The sequence below is a fragment of the Carassius auratus genome, linkage group LG49B, assembly GCF_003368295.1.
Source record: "Carassius auratus strain Wakin linkage group LG49B, ASM336829v1, whole genome shotgun sequence".
In the NCBI taxonomy this organism is placed as follows: Eukaryota; Metazoa; Chordata; class Actinopteri; order Cypriniformes; family Cyprinidae; genus Carassius; species Carassius auratus.
Window position 1 is genome coordinate 387,476 of NC_039301.1, and position 20,843 is coordinate 408,318.

A 20,843-nucleotide genomic window follows, 5' to 3' on the forward strand; every position below is an offset into this window, starting at 1 on the left:
TCTCTCTCTCTGTCTCTCTCTCTCTCTCTCTCTCTCTCTGCATGTTGGCCTGGATCTCTTCTTTTGTTCTAGCTGCCATTATTGTGACTCAGCTCACCACGCCGTATGTGCGTATCGCACCCGCTGCCGGCGACAGCCAACTAACAGGTCAGAACTTTTACCATCCACTGTGTGTGTTAAACCAAGACCGTTTCTGTTCACTGTGTGTGTGCGCGTTCATGTCCAGGTCATATTTCACTCCTAAATAAATAAATACATTAATATTTTCATATTTAATATTTTTATTTATATTATTCATTATATATATATATATATATATATATATATATATATATATATATATATATATACACACACACACATTTTGCAGAAAGAAAATTAAGGTTTTGTAGAAGAAATATGATAATAATTAATAATGTTATGTAATATAATAAATAGAAACTCAAAAGTAAAATATCTGGATGCATTGGTAAAAAATTTTAAATTTTCTTGAAAATAATGTCACAAAAAAAACATCTTAAAATATTCATACGCTATTCATAATTATATTCGCTTTAATGCTATTATTTAGATTTATTTAGATTTTTAGGGTTAAATTTGAGCTGGGTTTTCGTGCTTTTTTTATTTATTTATTTTTTTACGTTTTTATATTTTCTGTGTAACTTAAAAAAATAATGTATGTAGTGCTATATGGTATATTTCAATATTTCTTCCATGTGTATTGGTGTAACCCATGACTGTTGTGTAAAGAAGTGTTTGTTGATTCGTTTTAGTCCTGAATGGATGGAGGTTAAAAAGGTAATTGAGGATCTTCAGGGTTACCGTCTGTCTGATGCTCTTGGTTTGATCCCTGCTGTTTGCTTCCTGTGGAAGGTCACTTTCCATTAGCTGGATCTGTACACTGAATACACACATTTACTGTGGGAAATAAATGCTGGAGCAGTTAGCTACTAAATTGGCTGCTTTTTATTCAGCACCGATGTCCGTCGAAGGAATAAATATGACCCCGCCAAACCCGAAACCCAAGGCTTTTGCAATGCGTGACCTGTCAGAAAATTACATTTCAATATTTACTGTTTGTTGAACAGTCCCAGGTGAAGGCTCTCATCTGCCGCTGTGAAATGCATTGATTTCACTCGTCAATCGTTTCATTGTGGATGTTTAATACTAAAGTGATGTTTTCCACAGATGAACAGTAAAGAGAAAATTGGCTTTTTTAATTAAAACTTATGTAAACACATCTTCAGATCACTCTTCTCTTTGGTCCGTTACTGAATCATTATGCATGATCATGGATTCTGTTCCTCTAAGTGTTTGCCTGTTTGTTTGTGAGCGAGACTGTGATGGTTTGACCTCTGGTCATATAAAGCGAGTCTGTTTATGCCGATCGTCGTCCTCCTTAAACCCTCGCTGTAGCCTGCGGTACATCTTCAAACACTTTTTTTCTCGCCTCCATCCAGACTGAAGAAACACAGACTCCAGAATGCAAATGAGCGTCATGACAATAACAAGAGCCTAGACAGATTTTTGCACTTATGCTAATAAACATACTCAATTTCTGTTTTCCTTTTTGGTCCAGAACATTTTCATGATTTGCAGAATAAGGCGACAACATTTATAATGAAGTCAATATTGTTTCCATACAGTGGTTTTGTATATAAGCTTATTTGTGCCACATGAAAGAAAAAATTATGTATTAGCAAATGAGGTAGAAGAGTCAAAATTATGACATGACAATTGAGTCATGATTATGAGATAAAAACGTTGTAATTCTGGTGTTAAAAGTAACAATTATGAAATTTTAAATTATGGAGTTGATAATATTAAGTATAAAGTTGAAACTGATTATGACATTAACAATAAAAATTACGACATAAGTAGAAATTCTAAGATAAACTTCCTTATGAGATAAAAGTGGCTCAAGTCAAAATTATGAGCTCAAAGGTCATTATGAGATCAAAATGAGATAAAAAGTTCAAATGAACAAAAAGTCGTAATTATGAGATAGAAGGTTGAAATTATGGCATGTAAAGTTGAAAATATGAGATATAAAGTCAAAATTATGAAACTCTGAGCAGCAGTTGAGTTGAAATTGTGACAAAAAGTGGGAATTGTGATTTCAAAAGTCAGTAATGGCATTAAAAATCATAATTATTAGATAAAAATCCAAATTAATATGTCGAAATTATCAAGATAAAGTTAGAATTATGAGATAAAAAGTTTTGATTATGGCATAAAGAGTCAATTATGAGATAAAAAGTTTTAATTATGGCATAAAGAGTCAATTATGAGATAAAAGTCATAACTGTGACAGTCATAATTATGAGATAAAAAGTCATTATGGCATAAAAAGGCAAAATGAGAAATTGACATGATGACATATAGAAATGATTGCATTATTAATAATGAAGTCATAATTGTCATTATTTTTGTCATGATAGTATGTCAACTTTTTATCTCATAATTATGATTTACCATTATATATTATTTTTCTTATGTGGCATGAATGGGCTTCCATAGATTTGTGAGTATCTGTCGGCAAGCAGTTCTTTTGTTGTTGTTTGTTGGGAATCACCTGTGGCAAAACAGAAACTCGAACCCAAACACGGGAACCTGCTCATCCATCACCATGGTAACGGCAGCCCATAGGCCCTGCTGATGGATGTTGTCAGGCCTTGATTGAAAAAGCGTAGCTGGCAGGAGGAACCGATCCGCGGCCCAGCTCAAATGTGCATCGCATCCACACTATTTTTCATCCTCTTCTCATTTAGTGCAGGAAATTGATATTTCATCGGGCACACGGTTGACATGCATCACATTATACAGTAAACAAACGCACTCGCTCTGTTTCTCTCTGACCACTCGTACACTAGCTGTTCCTCCTCTGTGCCACAACCAAAGCTGCTTTTAGTCCATTTAGATAACAAACAGATGTGACAAAAAGTAACCATTAGGGCAAACAATTAGATAAAAAGTTATACCTTTGTCTCAGTTGCTGTCCTTAAAATTGCTTATGAGAAATAAAGCTGAGATCATTCGAGGTTTGTTGTATCTAATAATTTGACTAACTGTCTGCTAATACTAACCTGTTTAATTAACAAAAAGCACACAATCATATAAATCTTATTTCACTCAGTGTCAGTATTTACAGTATACCTGTACATCACATGACTGGTCCCATGTGTTGTATTTTCATCATAAGATCACAGTGACTCTCATTTCGGCTATTATTGTTTGGACTTCCTGTTCCAGGCGCTGCGACCCGGAAGCCTGATGCGGTGGAACCCGAGAAACAGACGGATCACACGGTGAAGATCGCCGGCGTCATCGCTGGCATCCTGCTCTTCGTCATCATCTTCCTCGGCGTGGTGCTGGTCATGAAGAAACGGTAAGAGAGCTTCACTTCTGTTCAACAATATCTAATCTGATTGACATGAAATTGTGTTTAATTCCTTTAAAGATGAAGTGTGTCATTTAAGCACCGCAGCACTCCCACTATCTGTCAGTCGGATAGCCCCGCCCCCAAACTCATGTGATTGGCCGAGAATGTGTCACAGTGTTGAAGGGTCAAAGGGCCAGTCACTCACTAATAAAGACTCTGAACATTATAATATTTCAATGTGAGAAAGATCATGCTTTGGTAATCAGAATTATGATATTAAATTATGAGATAATAAGTAATAATTATGTAATTAATGACATAATTATGATTTGCATAGTCTAAATTGTGCCATGAAAGTGAAAATAAATAACTAAAGAAGACAAATTAAGCAATAATTTATATTATGACAAAAACTAAAATCTAATATAATAGTCATAATTGTAACATAAAAAGATTAATTATGAGATAAAATGTCCTAAGGTGATCATTATTATAAGGTACAAAGTTACAAATCTGACATGAAAAAAAAAAAAATACTAAGCAACAATAAAATTGATAAGATAAAGTAATAATTGTGACAAACTATGAATTATGAAATAAGTCATTGTGACAAATGAAATAAAAAAATATATAATGACATAAATTGGTTTATTAAAATTAAAATTTTACATACTAAGCATTAATTGAGATAAAAAGTTGAAATTGACAAAAAAAATTAATTATGAGATAAAGTTAAAAAAAGTCATAAATGTGACAGAAAGTATAATTTATGAAATCTAAATTAAATTGTGTCAAATGAGATTTGATGAAAACGTAGTCAAAAATATGACAAAAAGTTGAAATTATGATATGAATTTGAAAATGAGATAAAAAGTTAAAATAATGACATACTAAGCAATAATTGAGAGAAAAAGTTTGATGACAGTCATTGAGATAAAAAGTAATATTGTGAAATTAAAAACTTTAGTAACTTAACTACGAGATAAAAATTCTAGCAAACTGATAGCCTCGCCCCCAAACTCACATGATTGGTTGAGAATGTTTTGAAGTGTCACACTGTTGATTCAAACTGCCTCTGATTCACTTACAGTGACTTTGAGCATTAATATATGAGAAAGTGTGTGAGCGTGGGATGAAATGACTCACTTCAGCTTCAGAGAGCTGCTGTACCGTACAGAAATCTCCCCGTGTCATGGTACATCCAGTGTGCTCATGAACACATGAAAGTCAAACGAATCTTTGCTGATGTTCTGTTCGCTTTTCAAACAGACCCTTTTGTCAGCTGAACACAGAATAATTGATTTGATCACTCTGATAAGCACCATTACACAGTTTGTGGCACCAATACATGCTGCCTGATGAAATATTAATTTTTTTCTCCCCGCGCTGCTCTCAAACAAACGGCTTCGCTTTAATGACCCGGCGACGGGACATAACACAAATATTTTATATGAGTAGTTTATCTTGTGCAGAAAAAAGAAAAGAGTGAAAGAAAAGCAAGATAAGAGAGAAAAATTGATGAAAGGCATTTATTTATTTATTTATTTTCAAAGAGACGCCCAGGGCGCATTGCTCCGGGCGAGTTTACATTAGATCCGTCCTCAGCTGGAGTAAAACCCTCCAGTCCTGATTTAGATTCAGAGCACGTTTTCAGTGGTTTCAGATGTAAATTGAAGGCAGGGCCGAGTAAATATGTTTTTAATGAGAGTCATTACCTTCTCAGAATAAGGGTATTTGTCTCTATTGATTCTGCTGTTGAGCCTCAAAATGGCCAAACATTTGAAGAGGGATGCCTTCATTTTGCTGACAATGTGATTTCCGTCAGATTGTTTGTATGCGTCGCCCGCGCCGTTTTTAGCATAATGACCTTGGCATCGCATGTTAAATCTCAGCCTAATTTGATGGGATCCATATCCACAGACTTCAGTAATTGAGTCAGGACTGAGTTCACTATTAAGAGAGACAACTAATAAACTTAGAGCGCTAGAATTGCTTTTGCAGCTCATGTATGTCGCAGAATTATAAACCTGAGCCCAAACTCACTACTTCAGCCTGTAACGAGAGCTAATCAGCCTGTTTCTAACCGCTCTATGTCCTGTCCTCTCTCTCTCTCTCTCTCTCTTCACCCTGTACTAGACAAATGTGAGAGATTACAGTCTCATTAATGAAACACAAGCTGAATAAAGTCATGTAAATTGTTCTTGCATAAATGATTGCGTTCGATTAAATGCAAGCTTTTTTGTGTGTGAGAATGGTTTGCACAGAATTATTTCCTCTTGCGTTTCATGAATGAGGACTAGAATTGATCGATATTTGATTAAACACTGAAAACGTCTTTCTAGAAAAATTAAGTTGACCAAAAACTGACATTTTTTACTTTAATAAAGCTCAAGATAAACATTAAGAAAATTAATAAATTCTTAATTAAATGTATTCAGTGAACCAAAGCTTCAGAAATGAAGTATTCATGATTATGAGATAAAACTTTAATTATGAGATAAAAAGTTTAAAATGTTGACCGTTGAAACTGACATTAAAAAAAAATCCAAATTATTGTATACATGGTAATAATTATGATATAAAATCTTAATTGTGAGAAAAAGTTCAAAATTATGAAATGAAAAGTTGAAATATGAGATGAAATGTCAAATTGACATATTAAGCAATAACCGAGATAAAAGAAAAAAGAAATTGAAAAGGTGCAGTCTCATTAATGAAACACAATGTAAATGCATGTATACATAGACTAAAATTATTAAAGCACAAGATAATCACAACCAGTTTACTCCATTATTTATGTATTTAAGAAACACACACCTAACTGTTGAGGTGCAAAAATTGTGTTCAAAATTTCTACCATCAGACTTTTTATAGGGATTAATAAAAATTCATTATATCTTAAAATAGGCTGATGGCTGAAATATTGGTTTTATAAATAAATAAGCTAAAGAATGTGAGTTAATCCTTGTATAAATTCCTCACAGCCTTATTTTCTTCCGCACTGAAGTCTGAGGACGCCCTTAATGAGATGTAAATGATATTAATAGTGACTGCCACGCCCACACCATAGGCACCGCCCACAGCTCCGCCTCTCAAAGCACACACGCAGAACAGAACTCGTCACATGTGTCACCATATCAGGTTTTGCTCATTTTCCTATATTTTCAGACATTAATATTTTTACTTTTTCTTTCCTTCCATTTCCATTCCCCCTCCACCCTTTCCACCACTGCTTTTGCCCTTCCACCCCACTCGGCAGAAGATCCTATCACTCCTACACTTACTACCTGTAAGTAACCACTTTGTGAAAACTAGTTGCAGTGCTTTCTCTTCCTCGCCTCTTTTGATATTCCATGCATGATTCCAAACCCAGTGACTTCCTCTCTTCAAACTCCAGCCTGAGCTCCCGCGTCTGCCGCTGCTGTTGTGTGCCTTAAATGATGGATGCTAAGACCAAACCAAACCCTGGCATTGCTAAACCCAGCTTTTTAAATCATTCATCACAGCGAACGCTGGAGTGATGGTAATTCCTCTCTGGAGGAGATTCTCTTTGCTGCTGCGGTTTGAAGGGGGGATCTGATCTGATCTGATCGCTCACTGATGAAAAATCCCTTTAGAGCATAAGAAAGAGCTTCATGAAGCGCAGGAGTCCAGTTTTCCCATTGCACTGTGTTCATGTTCACATCAGCCCTAATTCATCACTTTAGTTCCCTTAACTCCATGTTTACCTCATTTCTGTTCAGTTCTGCATGAGTCTGTTAAGTGCATGTTAATCATCATCATGTGTTACACACACACACAGAAATGCGATCTGATTGGATAGTTGGATATAGTTGGATTAAATGCTTCAAACACGGAAAACGTCTGAATGCCATTCATGAGATACAAAATATCTAATCTAGTGTCATTTGTTTAGTTTAGTTTTATGACTTGCAATAAGCTTCCATTAGTTAATGTTATATTTACATTTATTACAGTATTCAATCATCTTTGTTATCTGTTGTTTCATGTTATTAGTTCCATTAAATAATCTTAACCGATATATCTTTTGATTTTAATAATATACATTGAAAAAAAAATGGTGTAGAAACAATTTTAACTCATAAATAATTACAAAAATGGCAAGAAATGCAATGAATTAAAAATTACATTTTAAAGCAGAAAAACTGAAATGTAAATTTCCATTAATCCTTATAAAAAAGGAAAAAGTATTTACAACTTCAATAAATTATTGAATTATTAAATGTTTAAATTATCTAAGATTATTATTATTATTATTATTATTATTATTATTATTTTTATTTATTTTTTCATTGTTGGTTCTTGCTAATAGTTCATGTGAACAAATGTAACTTCATTGTAAAGTGTTTCCCACTTAGTAAAGTTTGGTGCTGCATGAATTAATGTAGTTTATTTTTAGAGGACTCCGCTGACAAATATGAGATTTAATCTGGTGTTTACTCGTTGAGGGATTTCTTCAGGGCTTCAGACGTGACATTCTTGGAGGAATGTGTTTGTGTGGGGATTCAGAGCCTAGACCAAGATCAGATCTGGAGTCTGTTGATCAAATCCCCCGATATGGCAAAGATCTATAACTCTCATTATGTTTGAACACAGATATACTGCACCACAGTCCTCTCTGACTGGATTTACATTATCATCCATCTGGTCTTGTGCAAACATTTACATTCATGCATTTTGCAGATGCTTTTATCCCAAGTGACTTGCCTGAAAAATAACAGTAAATAATCAACGTATTTAGTCAGAAAAAGTGTGTTTTACTTGCGCTGTGTGCTAATCAGGTGCAATGTGATGAATCTTTAAAGAGTTTTTGTCCTAAGCCGCAGCAGGGTTTTCATTCATCATGATTCATTCCATGAATCACTGAATTGTTAAAATTGATTTGCTAAAAAGCACAGATTCATTTACGACTAGAAAATGTCTTACTATGCTTCATTAAAGATTGCTTTTCAACAAATCTTAAGAGATTTCAGTAGCATTAAGCTTCATAATGAATGAACTGCCTTCTGTTAAAATTATTTGTTCACTTAAAAGTGAGTTTTAGGTAAGGATTAATGTGAGTTTTTTTTTTAATAGAATTGTTTTAATAAGACAATTAAGACGTTGTGAACTGATTCAATGGTTAGGGTTAAGAGTCTTTTATTATATGATTCACTGAATCATTCAAATTGATTCGTTAAAACTCTCCAAATCATTCGCAACTGAAACTAGTCTTATTATTCCTTAGTCTTCAGTAGTGTTTAAGCTACTCATAATGAACAAATGATCATTCAAATTGATTTATTCACTTGAAGGATTTGTTTAAACGAATTAACAAAATCTTAAATTGACATACACTTAAAAATAAGATTTGAATTTACTTTAAAACCATTTTCTCTCCGAAATCGCTACTAAATTTCACAACTAAACTATTAACATTAAATTAAACATTGAATTATGAAATAGAAAGACTGAAATGGTATTTTCTTTTGAAACGTACTTCAATAATCTTTGCAGTACAGTGTAGTTGCTCATTACATTTCATGATTTTATCTGTGATTGTGTAGTATCATGCAGGATTTCTTTCTATTTAACATGGACAGACAAACTCATCATTTTAAAAATAAGTAAAAGAGATGTGAAAGAATGGATTAAATATTTGAAAATTATAAATTAGAAGTGTATCGTGCCTTAAATCGAGCGTTTTAGAGTTTCATGAGGCTTCTGCAGTCACATAAAGACTTGACGTAAAACATCTTGCTCAAACATGAGAGGGAAAGTTTAGTAGAAACTCTCTCTCTCTCTCTTTCACTCTCTCACACTCTCTCTCTCTGTCGCTCTCTCTCTCTCTGTCGCTCTCTTTCTCTCTCCCTCTCTCTCTTTCTCTCTCTCCCTCTCTCTCTCTCCGTCTCTGTCCATCTCTCTCTCTTTCTCTCTCTGCCCCCCCCATCAGTCCCACTCTCTCGGTCTCTCTCTCTCTCTCTCTCTCTCTCTCTCTGATATGCCGGTTTAGGCCTTAATTAAATCCTTCACTGAGGGCTCACGCTGAACAAGAAACAAATTAATTGTAACAAGAGGATGTGCATTTGTCTCGGCTGACGGCTCCTGCGCTGCGGAGGAGAGAGGAAGCGGAGGGAGTCGTTTTCTCCGTCGTACGGAGGCTGAGAATCGCTGGTGTCGCTCTCTGATGTAGATAATGTAGCTGTGCCACGAGCCGCCGATCAGACGGGCTATTTACTCCAAATGGTAATGCGATCGGATGAGGCGGTGCAGGAAAGTTTGGAAATGAGTCACCGACAGCAGTCAGAGTCTGTAATTAAATTAGAGTCTAATTATCATCGATTAATGGGTGCTTGCGGCGTACAAGGGGATTCAGAGCGAGCAAATCCTCATAAAACCTCCCAGAGGAGATCGGATGAACCACTGGGGCTTATGAAGCATTAAACTCTCACACAAACCTGTGAACGAAGCAACCATCGCATGCAGAAACTAATGCAGAACTCACCACCATTAACTTACTGCGTTCTGGGTGATTGACAGTCGCTATGTGGTTGCTAAGGTGTTTATGTGGTTGCTAGGGTGCTTAAGCGGACTGTAGGTGGTTGCTAGGGTGTTTAAGTGGAGTTCACGTGGTTGCTAAGGTATTTATGTGGGGCTTATATTTTTGTTAGGGTGTATAAGTGGTTGCTAAGGTGTTTAAGTGGGGTCCAGTGATTGCTAGGGCTTTAAGTGGAGTCTAGGTGGTTGCTAAGGTGTTTAAGTGGAGTTTATATGGTTGCCAGGGTGTTTAAGTGGGGTCCAGGTGGTTGCTAAGTTGTTACAGTGGGGTTTATGTGGTTGCTAGGGTGTCTATGTGAAGTATAGGTTGTTGCTAAGGTATTTAAGTAGTGTATATGTGGTTGCTAGGGTGTCTAGGTGGTTTCTAAGTTTAGTTTGTTTTTTGTTGTTACTAGGGTGTCTAGGTGATTGCTAAGGTGTTTAAGTGGGGTTTATGTTGTTACTAGGGTGTCTATGTGAAGTCTAGGTGGTTGCTAAGGTGTTTAAGTGGGGTTTATGTGGTTGCTAGGGTGTCTAGGTGGTTGCTAAGTTGTTTAAGTGGGGTTTATGTTGTTACTAGGGTGTCTAGGTGAAGTCTAGGTGGTTGCTAAGGTGTTTAAGTGGGATATATGTGGTTGCTAGGGTGTCTAGGTGAAGTTTAGGTGGTTGCTAAGGTGTTTAAGTGGGGTATATGTGGTTGCTAGGGTGTCAAGGTGAAGTTTAGGTGGTTGCTAAGGTGTTTAAGTTGGGTATATGTTGTTACTAGTGTATCTAGGTGAAGTTTAGGTCATGCAGAAACTAATGCAGAACTCACCAAAATTAACTTACTGTGTTCTGGGTGATTGACAGTCGCTATGTGGTTGCTAAGGTGTTTAAGTGGGGTTTATGTGGTGGCTAGGGTGCTTAAGCGGACTGTAGGTGGTTGCTAGGGTGTTTAAGTGGAGTTCAGGTGGTTGCTAAGGTATTTAGGTGGGGCTTATATTTTTGTTAGGGTGTATAAGTGGTTGCTAAGGTGTTTGAGTGGGGTCCAGTGATTGCTAGGGCTTTAAGTAGACTCTAGGTGGTTGCTAAGGTGTTTAAGTGGAGTTTATATGGACGCCAGGGTGTTTAAGTGAGGTCCAGGTGGTTGCTAAGTTGTTTAAGTGAGGTTTATGTGGTTGCTAGGGTGTCTATGTGGTTTCTAAGTTAAGTTTGGTTTATGTTGTTACTAGTGTGTCTATGTGATTGCTAAGGTGTTTAAGTGGGGTTTATGTTGTTACTAGGGCTTTAAGTGGAGTCTAGGTGGTTGCTAAGGTGTTTAAGTGGAGTTTATATGGTTGCCAGGATGTTTAAGTGGGGTCCAGGTGGTTGCTAAGGTGTTTAAGTAGAGTTTATGTGGTTGCTAGGGTGTTTAAGTGGAGTTTATATGGTTGCCAGGATGTTTAAGTGGGGTCCAGGTGGTTGCTAAGGTGTTTAAGTAGAGTTTATGTGGTTGCTAGGGTGTTTAAGTTGAGTCTAGGTGGTTGCTAAGGTGTTAAGGTAGAGTCTAATGGTTGCTAGGGTGTTAAAATGAGGTCAAGGTGATTGCTAAGGCAATTAAGTGGGGTTTATATGGTTGGCAGGGTGTTTAAGTAAAGTCTATTTATTTATTTATCTTTTTTTAAATCTATTTGTAATTATTATATCAACATGTTTATTATATTAACTGAGCCAAACTGAATTGAAGTTTTGGATGAAGTGGAAGAAAAAGTGTTTTTCGGATTTTTTGTACTGTGAAAATCATCCTTGAAATGTTTTTATGAATCACAGAGTGTTTGGAAATAGAAAGAAAGTGCATGTATTGAACATAGTTGTTTTTCTGCCTCTATCTAAAGGCCGACAAACATTTATTCCATTTGTAAGAGCCTTGAAATATTTATCTGCAGCATGTGACTCGGTGTGAAGTTCATGGAGACTGAGCGGTGTGAGATCTCGTACGTGGAGATTTTAGTGGAGTAAAGGTTATAGTGCCAGATAATAGTTTAATGGACATGATAATGCCATTAGTGTAGCTTGGAGATGTTGTTCTGATCATATTGATGCACAGGAAACATCAGACATTTCGCTGATGGTCACACACTTTAATGCATGATTACTGTACAATTTGAGTTACAGGTAAGTCATGCAGCCAGCGCCTGTTGCATATCGATTCTGCTCCATAATAAGTTAATATACGTGTTTCTGACAGATGCTCGTTCTGCTGCAGTCGGCTGATGAGCAGCAGATGTTTAAGCTTCACCTGCAACAGTTTAATTAAACTGTCAACACATTACATCTTAATATTTCCCCACGTCACATTATCCTTCATGCCTGAAGAGCACATTCACATAAACACACATCATATCATATTAAAATGACAAATCAAGATTGTTACTCCCTCTTTATTAAGGGCAAACCCATTACAAATGTTTCTCAAAAATATGTAAATGTGAGTAGTGTTTCCATATGCAAACTCATGCCGTGATGATTTGGGGAGTTGCAAGGGTGTTACTCTGTAGTTTCTAAAGGGTTCTGATGGTTACCAAAGTGTTTGGGTGGTTGTTAGAATTTGCTAAAAGGCTCTGGTGGTTTTTAGTGTGTTTGCATGGTTGCTTGGGGGTTGATTAGAGGAATGATTCTGTATTTACACGATTCAGAGATATGCTGTATTGAATAAGGAGGTGTTAAGGTTTCAAAGCCTTCTGAAATCATCCAACCAGCTCAAACTTAGACTGGTTTAACAGTTTTCTTTCCCCATTCTTATCTTAAGGCGGTTTTACGCAACTCTAGGATGAAGATCTCGAAATAACAAACTCCATTTATAAATAGCACTTTGGTCTCAAAGTCACATGTAATTAAAATCAGTGCAGTTTTCCCTACTGGACGTCTTCAGCTATTGCTGACACACCAGACCAAGCTTTTTGTAGAACCAGAGCTCCGGTTTCCATGAAAAGTGCATCCCGCTCACATTAGCTGCGTGGGTCTCAGTATCACCCAGAGGTGAGTGTCAGCGAAACACCCAGATTTATATCTGTAAATGAGGAACAGAATGGCTTTTCTGTGTTTTATGTGGCGCTGGTTGGAACACAGTGCTCTGCTCAAGGGTACATCTGCCACACAGCTCTCCAGGGGCCCGGGGCCGTCGCCGTGCCATGACGGGGGCTTTTATTTATGTTTCTCTCCTGGAAAACACAGAGAAACTTACTTGCTTAAAAGAACCTTTTTTTTTTTTCAGAACTATCAGCACAGCCTCGCTCTGTCTGCAGGGGTTCAGGTTAAACTTCAAATGGATGTTTTTACGCCCAGAAAAAAATGGATAGGAAAGAGAGAGAAAATGTCTTCGGTTACATTTGAAAAAAAAAATAAAGAGAGAAAACAGAAATGGAAAGGTCTGAGGATTGAGTCTGCAGGGACAGTGACTAAAGTAGCCCAGCGGCGTTAGATATGCATGAGCGCTGAATCATCGCCGTGCATTGAGTGAAAGCACAGCGGGAAGGTGCTTGTGTACTTTGTGTTGTCCTTCCTTCTGTCCTAAGATGGCTGGAGGCCTTTTGAAAAGAATAAGAACAGATTATCTTGTAAAACTTTATTTTTATAAACCTCAACTAAACTGGAGCTTCAACATCTCAGAGTTCACTGAAACATATCCGGGTCATTTGCAAGTTGCTAGTTCCCCCCAAAAATGCAGAAATTTAATTGCATTGCTTATAAATTTCTTATTATGCTGTAGTATTGGATTCAATCTTTTTATCAACTTGTTTTCATTCAATTAGCACAGGTTTTGTATTTCTTTTTGGAACGGGTTCATAATAAGCCTCATTGATTTGAGCTCATGCGCCTCAGTTTTTGAGACAAAATTACCTATAATAGTATTTTTCACTCAGAAAATGGTGTGTAAGCTCAGATCGATGAGGCCTACGATCAACCAATTCCAGAAAGAAATACAAAACCTGTGCTAACTGAAAGAAAACGAGTTAACTAAAAGATTAAATCCAAGATTTGGTAATAATATAGCTTATTGAGAGATTTACAAGCAATTTACAAAAGCCAAATTAGGTAAAGGATTTTCTGCACAGCACAGGTGTTGAGATCTTTTGAATTGTGTTCTTATTTTGCTGATAATGAGTCTCTTCTGTGCAGCGAATCTTTCATCTGAAGTGATGCGTTTCCTCCCGGCTGGTGCTGTGCTCAGCATCTACTTCCTGTGTCAGGATTGATAGTGGCATCTCTGCTGCTGCGTGCTGCCAATCTGTCGCGTGTCATTTTCCCGTGCCCGGCAGCAGTGCGCTCCGGAGGAATCTTATGTTTCGTTTTGTTCAGAATTTCCATCTGAGTGAACATGAGGAGAGACACCATCAACAGCCATTAGAGAAACCGCTTCTACTGTATTTATACAACTCAGAGATACTGTACTGAAATAAACCAGTCAACTTAAAGCAGTCTAGGGAGGTTTTGAGGTTTCCAATCCACTTTTCTGAAGTATCCGACAGCGGCAAGGAACTGAAACTCCATCGGTGACAGAATGGAGAAAAAAACCTTGGGAGAAACCAGGCTCAGTTGGGGGTCAGTTCTCCTCTGACCAGACGAAACCAGTAGTTCAATTCCAGACTGCAGCAAAGTCAGATTGTGCAGAAGAATCATCTGTTTCCTGTGGTCTTGTCCTGGTGCTCCTCTGAGACAAGGTCTTTACAGGGGATCTGTATCTGGGCTCTAGTTGTCCTGGTCTCCGCTGTCTTTCTGGGCAGTAGAGGTCCTTTCTAGGTGCTGATCCACCATCTGGTCTGGATAAGTACTGGATCCGGGTGACTGCAGTGACCCTCTGATCTGGACACAGACTGGATCTGGTGGCTACGGTGACCTCGGAGTAAGAGAGAAACAGACTAATATTAGCGTAGATGCCATTCTTCTAATGATGTAGCAAGTACATAGGGTGTTATGGGAAGTGTTTCCGGTTCCGGTTTACCTAATTAATGCAGCCTAAAAATCCTTTAACGGATTTGGATATTAGAAGCATATTAGTATGTTGTGTGTATGTGTGTACGTTTAATCTAGATTTAAATTGAAAGAGTGTGTCTGTTGCCTAGAGTGTTGCTGTGTTGTTGCTAAGGTGTTCTGGTAGTTGCTAGAGTATTTGGGTGGTTGCTATGGGGTTGCTAAGGTGTTCTGGCTGTTGCAAGAGTATTTGGGTTGTTGTTAGGGTGTTACTAAGGTGTACTGGTTGTTGCTAGGGTGTCGCTAAGGTGTTCTGGCTGTTGCAAGAGTATTTGGGTGGTTGCTAGGGGGTTGCTAAGGTGTTCTGGTTCTTGCTAGGCTATTTGGGTGGTTGTTAGTGTGTTACTAAGGTGTTCTGGCTGTTGCTAGAGTATTTGGGGTGGTTGCTAGGGTGTTGCTAAGATGTTCTGGCTCTTGCAAGAGTATGTAGGTGGTTGTTAGGGTGTTGCTAAGGTGTTCTGGCTCTTGTGAGAGTATTTAGGTGGTTGTTAGGGTGTTGCTAAGGTGTTCTGGCTGTTGCTAGAGTGTTGCTATGTGGTTGTTAGGGTATTTGCGTGGTTGCTAGGGTATTGCTAAAGTGTTTTGGTGATTGTTAGGGTGTTGCTAAGTGGTTGATAAAAAGCGATTAGAGAAACAATTTCTACCACATTTACAGATTCCAAAAGACAGGACTGAAATAAACAGCCTAAACCAGTTTAAGATCATTCTAATGTTTAAAAGATTCCTCTAAAACCTTCCGATCAGACCAATCTTAAACTGATTTAACTGATTTTATTGATTCTTCATCTAGAAATTTTTTTTGGTCATTTATTGAACGTGCTCAGTAACATAATGTCATATTTATTTCCCATTTTCTCTCAGCTCGCTCTTAGTTTTACAGTGAATCTGACATTTGCAAGGAAATAGGCTCTTCACGCTGTTGCCAAATTCCCTGTCGGTGTTTCAATCACCTTCCCTCCCAGGTGCATAAACGACAGCGACAGTCTGAACATCTCAGGCTTTGTCAGGCTTCAGCGCTGAGACGCCCATGAAATAACCAGACGATGCATCCACAACCCTTCATTCCTTTTCAAATCCTGCTTTGTAATGGAAAAAATTACAATTTTGATACGCAGAACAGTTGCAGCTCCAGTAATCCCATGTTACCAGGCGTCTGACAAAATGCAGACACAATTGCACAAAACACAGATCACATGTGTTAGTAGAAACCCATGGGTGACGAGTTTGTCAGCAGTAAAAATAGAAACCAGTACGAATATATTAGCAGCAGCGTTCGGATGAATAAATATCTCTGACAGTCTCCAAACCTATATATCATGATCTCTGAGTGATTTATTAGTAGTATTTAAGTGCAACATCACTATTAGTACAATGTACAAATGTTAACCGGCAGTTGTTAGCTATTTCTACACCTAAAAATTAGTTTTGTTGGTATAAATGAATGTATATTGTATAGTCAGTTGGTCCAGTGATGTTAAATACTACTTTTGACTTTAATAAAACTGATTAATTTTGTTTTGAAACCCGTAGCTTTTTGTTACCTTATATTAGTTATAAATATGAACCAGTGTGAGATATGAGTGTGTAATGGGACTAGTGTTCACTGGTAAACTACTGTACCAGATGTTTAAACTCACGCATTACAGATTACACTTTACATGACAACATCCATTAAGTTTGGCTCGTGTGGCAGACGCTCTGAAGCAAACAGTTAAGTGATTAGCTTCCCGTTGGGCAGAAATGTTGAGCGGCTGTCATAAGGAACACAACTGAATCAACAAGATGATTGAGAGGCGGCTTCACTTCGCTGTGAGGATCAGTTTGGACCCTGTGTGGATCATCATCACAGGACGCTGCAGTGGAGGGCATTCATAAGCGTTGATGAAAATCTACATTTGTTATCACAGGGCAAAGTGTAAATATAAATGTAGATTTAAAAATCAAAAAGGCTGTGTCTGAAAACTCTATTTTTACAGAAAAGAGCCCCATAAATTAGAATTAATATTGAGATATTGGAGATTAGACTGTCCATATTTAGTTGTTTTTGAACAAACCAGCAAGAATCTATAAAGAAAATGTTAGAAAAGCTTCAATTACTTAGTTTTTTATTTCTTTCCTAAACAATTGGCAACGGAATAGAATAGAATCGAGTTTCTGTGGGCCTTAAAAAGGTCTTGATAAATGAAGGGTGTTAAAATAGTGCAGAATGTTTTTTTTTTTAAATATCGTCTTCCTCGGTATTGTCTTCCATTACAAATATCTAAACATCTTTAAATCAACATACATTTGCTTGAGTTGGAAAATCAAGATATGAAGTCCTATTTTCTGAGAAATGAAACTAGTCCATGCTTAAAACAAGAACGAATATGTCAATGGGAAATGAAAACTTGTTTTCCCTTTGAATGAGACCTTTCTGAGACCTTTGTTCTCATTTTAATCAGAAACTCGTAAACATTTGGTCGATCTTCTGTAAATTCAGCGATTTAAGGATCCTTAGACATTTGCGCTAGAATTTATGAGATATTTAATTTATAGTTTTATTATTAGCAAAAGTAGTGAAACTCGACTGGAAGCTGTATTTTCAAGCTTTACATTTACATGTATTCATTATTTGTTCCATTCAGTTTATTCTTCTTTTCTTGGTCTTAAAGTCTTAAATTAGCTGGTATTATGTTTGACAGTGACGTGATGGCTAAGGCCCTGCTAGCGCTCGCGAGGAAACCAGTAATTGCTGTGCTTCTGTCATGTTCCAGGGCTTTCTGCGGAGATTCTCGTTTGTTTTTATGCGTAGCGTGAGAATGTCAGCTCCAGGACAAATCTTTGCAGATACGAGCGTCTGAAATGTATGCCAGTTTAGATGATGACAAGGCGCTGTAAATCAGAAGTGCGCGTCACACCAGAGATTTAGTCTCCCGATCTCTGCACTTTGAAGTGTTATTACCTCAGAAATCCCATTGTAGTAAATCAGATCGGAATAATTGGAAAATAAATTAGCATAGCGTTGGAGTTTGAGGGAACAGACTTATGCCTTATTAGCATACGGACAGACTCTGTTTAGAAATGCTAGAGACAAAAATACATTGTGTTTTTTTGCATTTCAAGATTTATCGTAACTGTGTATTGTTAAATACTACATCGATCATAATATATATTTAATTCACAAACACACACAAAGTATATATAGAGTCAGTTGATTTGTATTAATTGCGGTGATTCTTTCTGCTGTTACATAGTTGCACCAGTAGGTGGCGACACGTGATTCTTTTTATAAATGAGTCATTTGAATCATTTGTTCAAACGATTCGTTCAGAAACAATCAAGCGAACAATTAATTCAATTGATGCACCCAGACAGAAAGGAGCACTAACATGGGTGTGTGTGTTACTCAGAGCCTCTATGATGGAGAGCATAAATGGTTTCTCCATTTGTGAAAGCTCGAATTGCGCTGACCTTCGGCAGATGAACGGATGAAGCAGAGAAATGGCTTCACTTTAATTAATTTATGTTTAATGTGCGGCTCAGGTCTGTCCAGGCATTGCCGCTCAGTTTTAGACCACTTAAAGCCGGACAGGATCCATCGAGTCGCTGCGCTGGTTTCCATTAAAGATACGATGGGCCCCGACAGACCCCTGAGACCCGAGAGGAAGCACAGATCGCTCTAAACCACCAGTGGCCCCCAAAACACATAGTGCTCTCATTTACTGCCACTGGGTGCAGATGGCCGCATTAAACCTCCTCGCTTGTGCCAACTGCAGAGCTTAGCCAGAAATTAGTTTTAAGGAAAATCCATCTCCGTCACCATCTATATATATTATTGAGTATTTAATATACAGAAAATACTATTTATTTAGATTTATAAATGTGTGTATGTATGTGTTTATATATATATATATATATATATATATATATATATATATATATATATATATATATGTGTGTGTGTGTGTGTTACATATAACACATATAATGAAATGTATAATAAATATTTTTATATCTAATATAAAAAAATTGTGTAATTTATAAAATATGTACATACAGTATATATCTAATATTTAAATGCACTTGAAATATCATATAAATACATTTTTAATATTTAAATCTATAAACATTTGTAATATAATATTAATTTTTAAATAAATAATTAATAAATATATTAAGAGTAAAAATGTAATTTAAAAGTAATGTTTAAATCTACTTTTATATATATTTAAAATATAAATTATGAATAATGTTTTATATTACTTTAAATTTAAACTTACTTATATTTTATATAAAGATAATTTAATGTTATTTATTAGAAAAATGTAACTTTCATACCTGGATAGATAGATAAATAGTTACCTGAGTAGTGTAAACCCAAATACAGACTAATATTGACTGGGTGTCATCATCTCCAAGCCTCCGTTATTTAAAGCTGAAGAAAGCGAGATGAGTGTCTTTAACAGGATCGCCGTTCTCATCGAGAAACAGAAACACACTCATGCTGGGCGCTTTTGGACAACTCTCTTATTCACCTTCTTTGAAACTCAAGTAAAACCAAAGTATGGCTCACAGCAGACGCGAATGAAGCATTAAACGTGAGTGATTTACATGTTAAGTCAATGCAAAGACGCAAATAGACGTCCTGCGATGTGATTCGTGCGAATGAGGCGGGATGAATGATGTGTTTCGCGCAAATTGAGCATTTCAGGCGTTTTGATGTGTGTAACGTGTGATTTTGCACGAATCGCGTGAGTGAGTGACTTTGGGGAAAATTCACACCTCGTTAACCAATCAGGAGCTTGCTCTAGTAGTGATGTGATTATGACGTAGCAAGCGGAGTGAGTTTCACACGCAAATGAAGCGAGTAAACCCAAAATGTTCAAGCATCCAACTATGCGCGAATAGCGCAGTTTATTCATTTTTATAAAGGCTGTGATTTAGTGAAATACGCGTGATCTATATGCTATGCTGGATTTAGTCATTAAATTTATATTTAATGTATTATTCGTAGTAGTTTTGTAATTTTATTGTTTTATTAAATATTCATAATTTTTTTATTTGATTTCTTATTTTATAGTGAAATATAACAATAGTGAAATTACAAGTACTATTTCTTATTTTGTTTATTATTTTCATTTATTTATTATTAAATAGTTATATTGATATAAAATCACAAATATACAACAAAATATTATGTTAAACTGTGCAGTATTTTCTATAAAGTAAAAATATTGTCATTATATATTTGTTATTTTACAAATAAAATCATACAGAAGTAATAATAAAAAAAATACAAGAAATTGCTAAATTGTGCAGCCTTATAAAGTTTTTTTTTAGATAGCCTATTCTTTTATCTTGTTACAATAGTAAAATATTGCAATAATATTTTTTTTGTGTGTCTGTGATTTTTATTTAGCAATAATAATAATTAGTTCTGCCTAAATTGTGCAATTTTGAATGTCATTTTTCTCCCTTCATGAATGCAGCTCTTACACAGAGAAGCACCAGTCTACTTCTCACAGTTCTGCAGAGAGTGATCTGTGTGTGTCTTTCCTGAAGGAAACTGGCCAAGAAGCGTAAGGAGACGCTGAGCAGCACGAGGCAGGAGATGACGGTGATGGTGAACTCCATGGACAAGAGCTACGCTGAGCAGGGCACCAGCTGCGACGAGGCCATTTCATTCATGGACACACACAACCTGAACGGACGCTGTGAGTCTCTGAGCATCACACCACAGTCAAGCCAGAAGCTGTCCTTTCAAACACAGAAAGGATCGGAAAGTGATCTGATGTGTCTTGTTTGAATTAAGCATGAACATGAATGAGATCTGACACTTAGAATCCGTCTGTCCCGCCCACCTGCTTCACTCAGCCAATCAGAACTCAGCTTGTGTCTGACCCCGCCCACCTGCTTCACTCAGCCAATCAGAACTCTTCTCCTTTCCTGCCACTCT

The 20,843-nt window shown here is 36.7% G+C and overlaps 1 protein-coding gene across 16 annotated transcripts in view; it reads left to right on the forward strand.

Moving 5' to 3' along the window:
• Positions 1-20,843, forward strand: part of LOC113068748 (receptor-type tyrosine-protein phosphatase mu-like) — a 156,291-nt gene that overhangs the window by 98,136 nt on the left and 37,312 nt on the right. For 8 of the 16 annotated variants that reach the window (XM_026241593.1, XM_026241596.1, XM_026241599.1 and 5 more), the window contains exons 14-17: positions 73-147; positions 3,253-3,388; positions 6,642-6,671; positions 20,450-20,601. In XM_026241593.1, coding sequence (XP_026097378.1) covers positions 73-147; positions 3,253-3,388; positions 6,642-6,671; positions 20,450-20,601 — 393 coding nt within the window. The remainder of the gene's footprint in view (positions 1-72; positions 148-3,252; positions 3,389-6,641; positions 6,672-20,449; positions 20,602-20,843) is intronic. The other 8 variants (XM_026241604.1, XM_026241605.1, XM_026241607.1 and 5 more) reach the window with 3 other exon arrangements.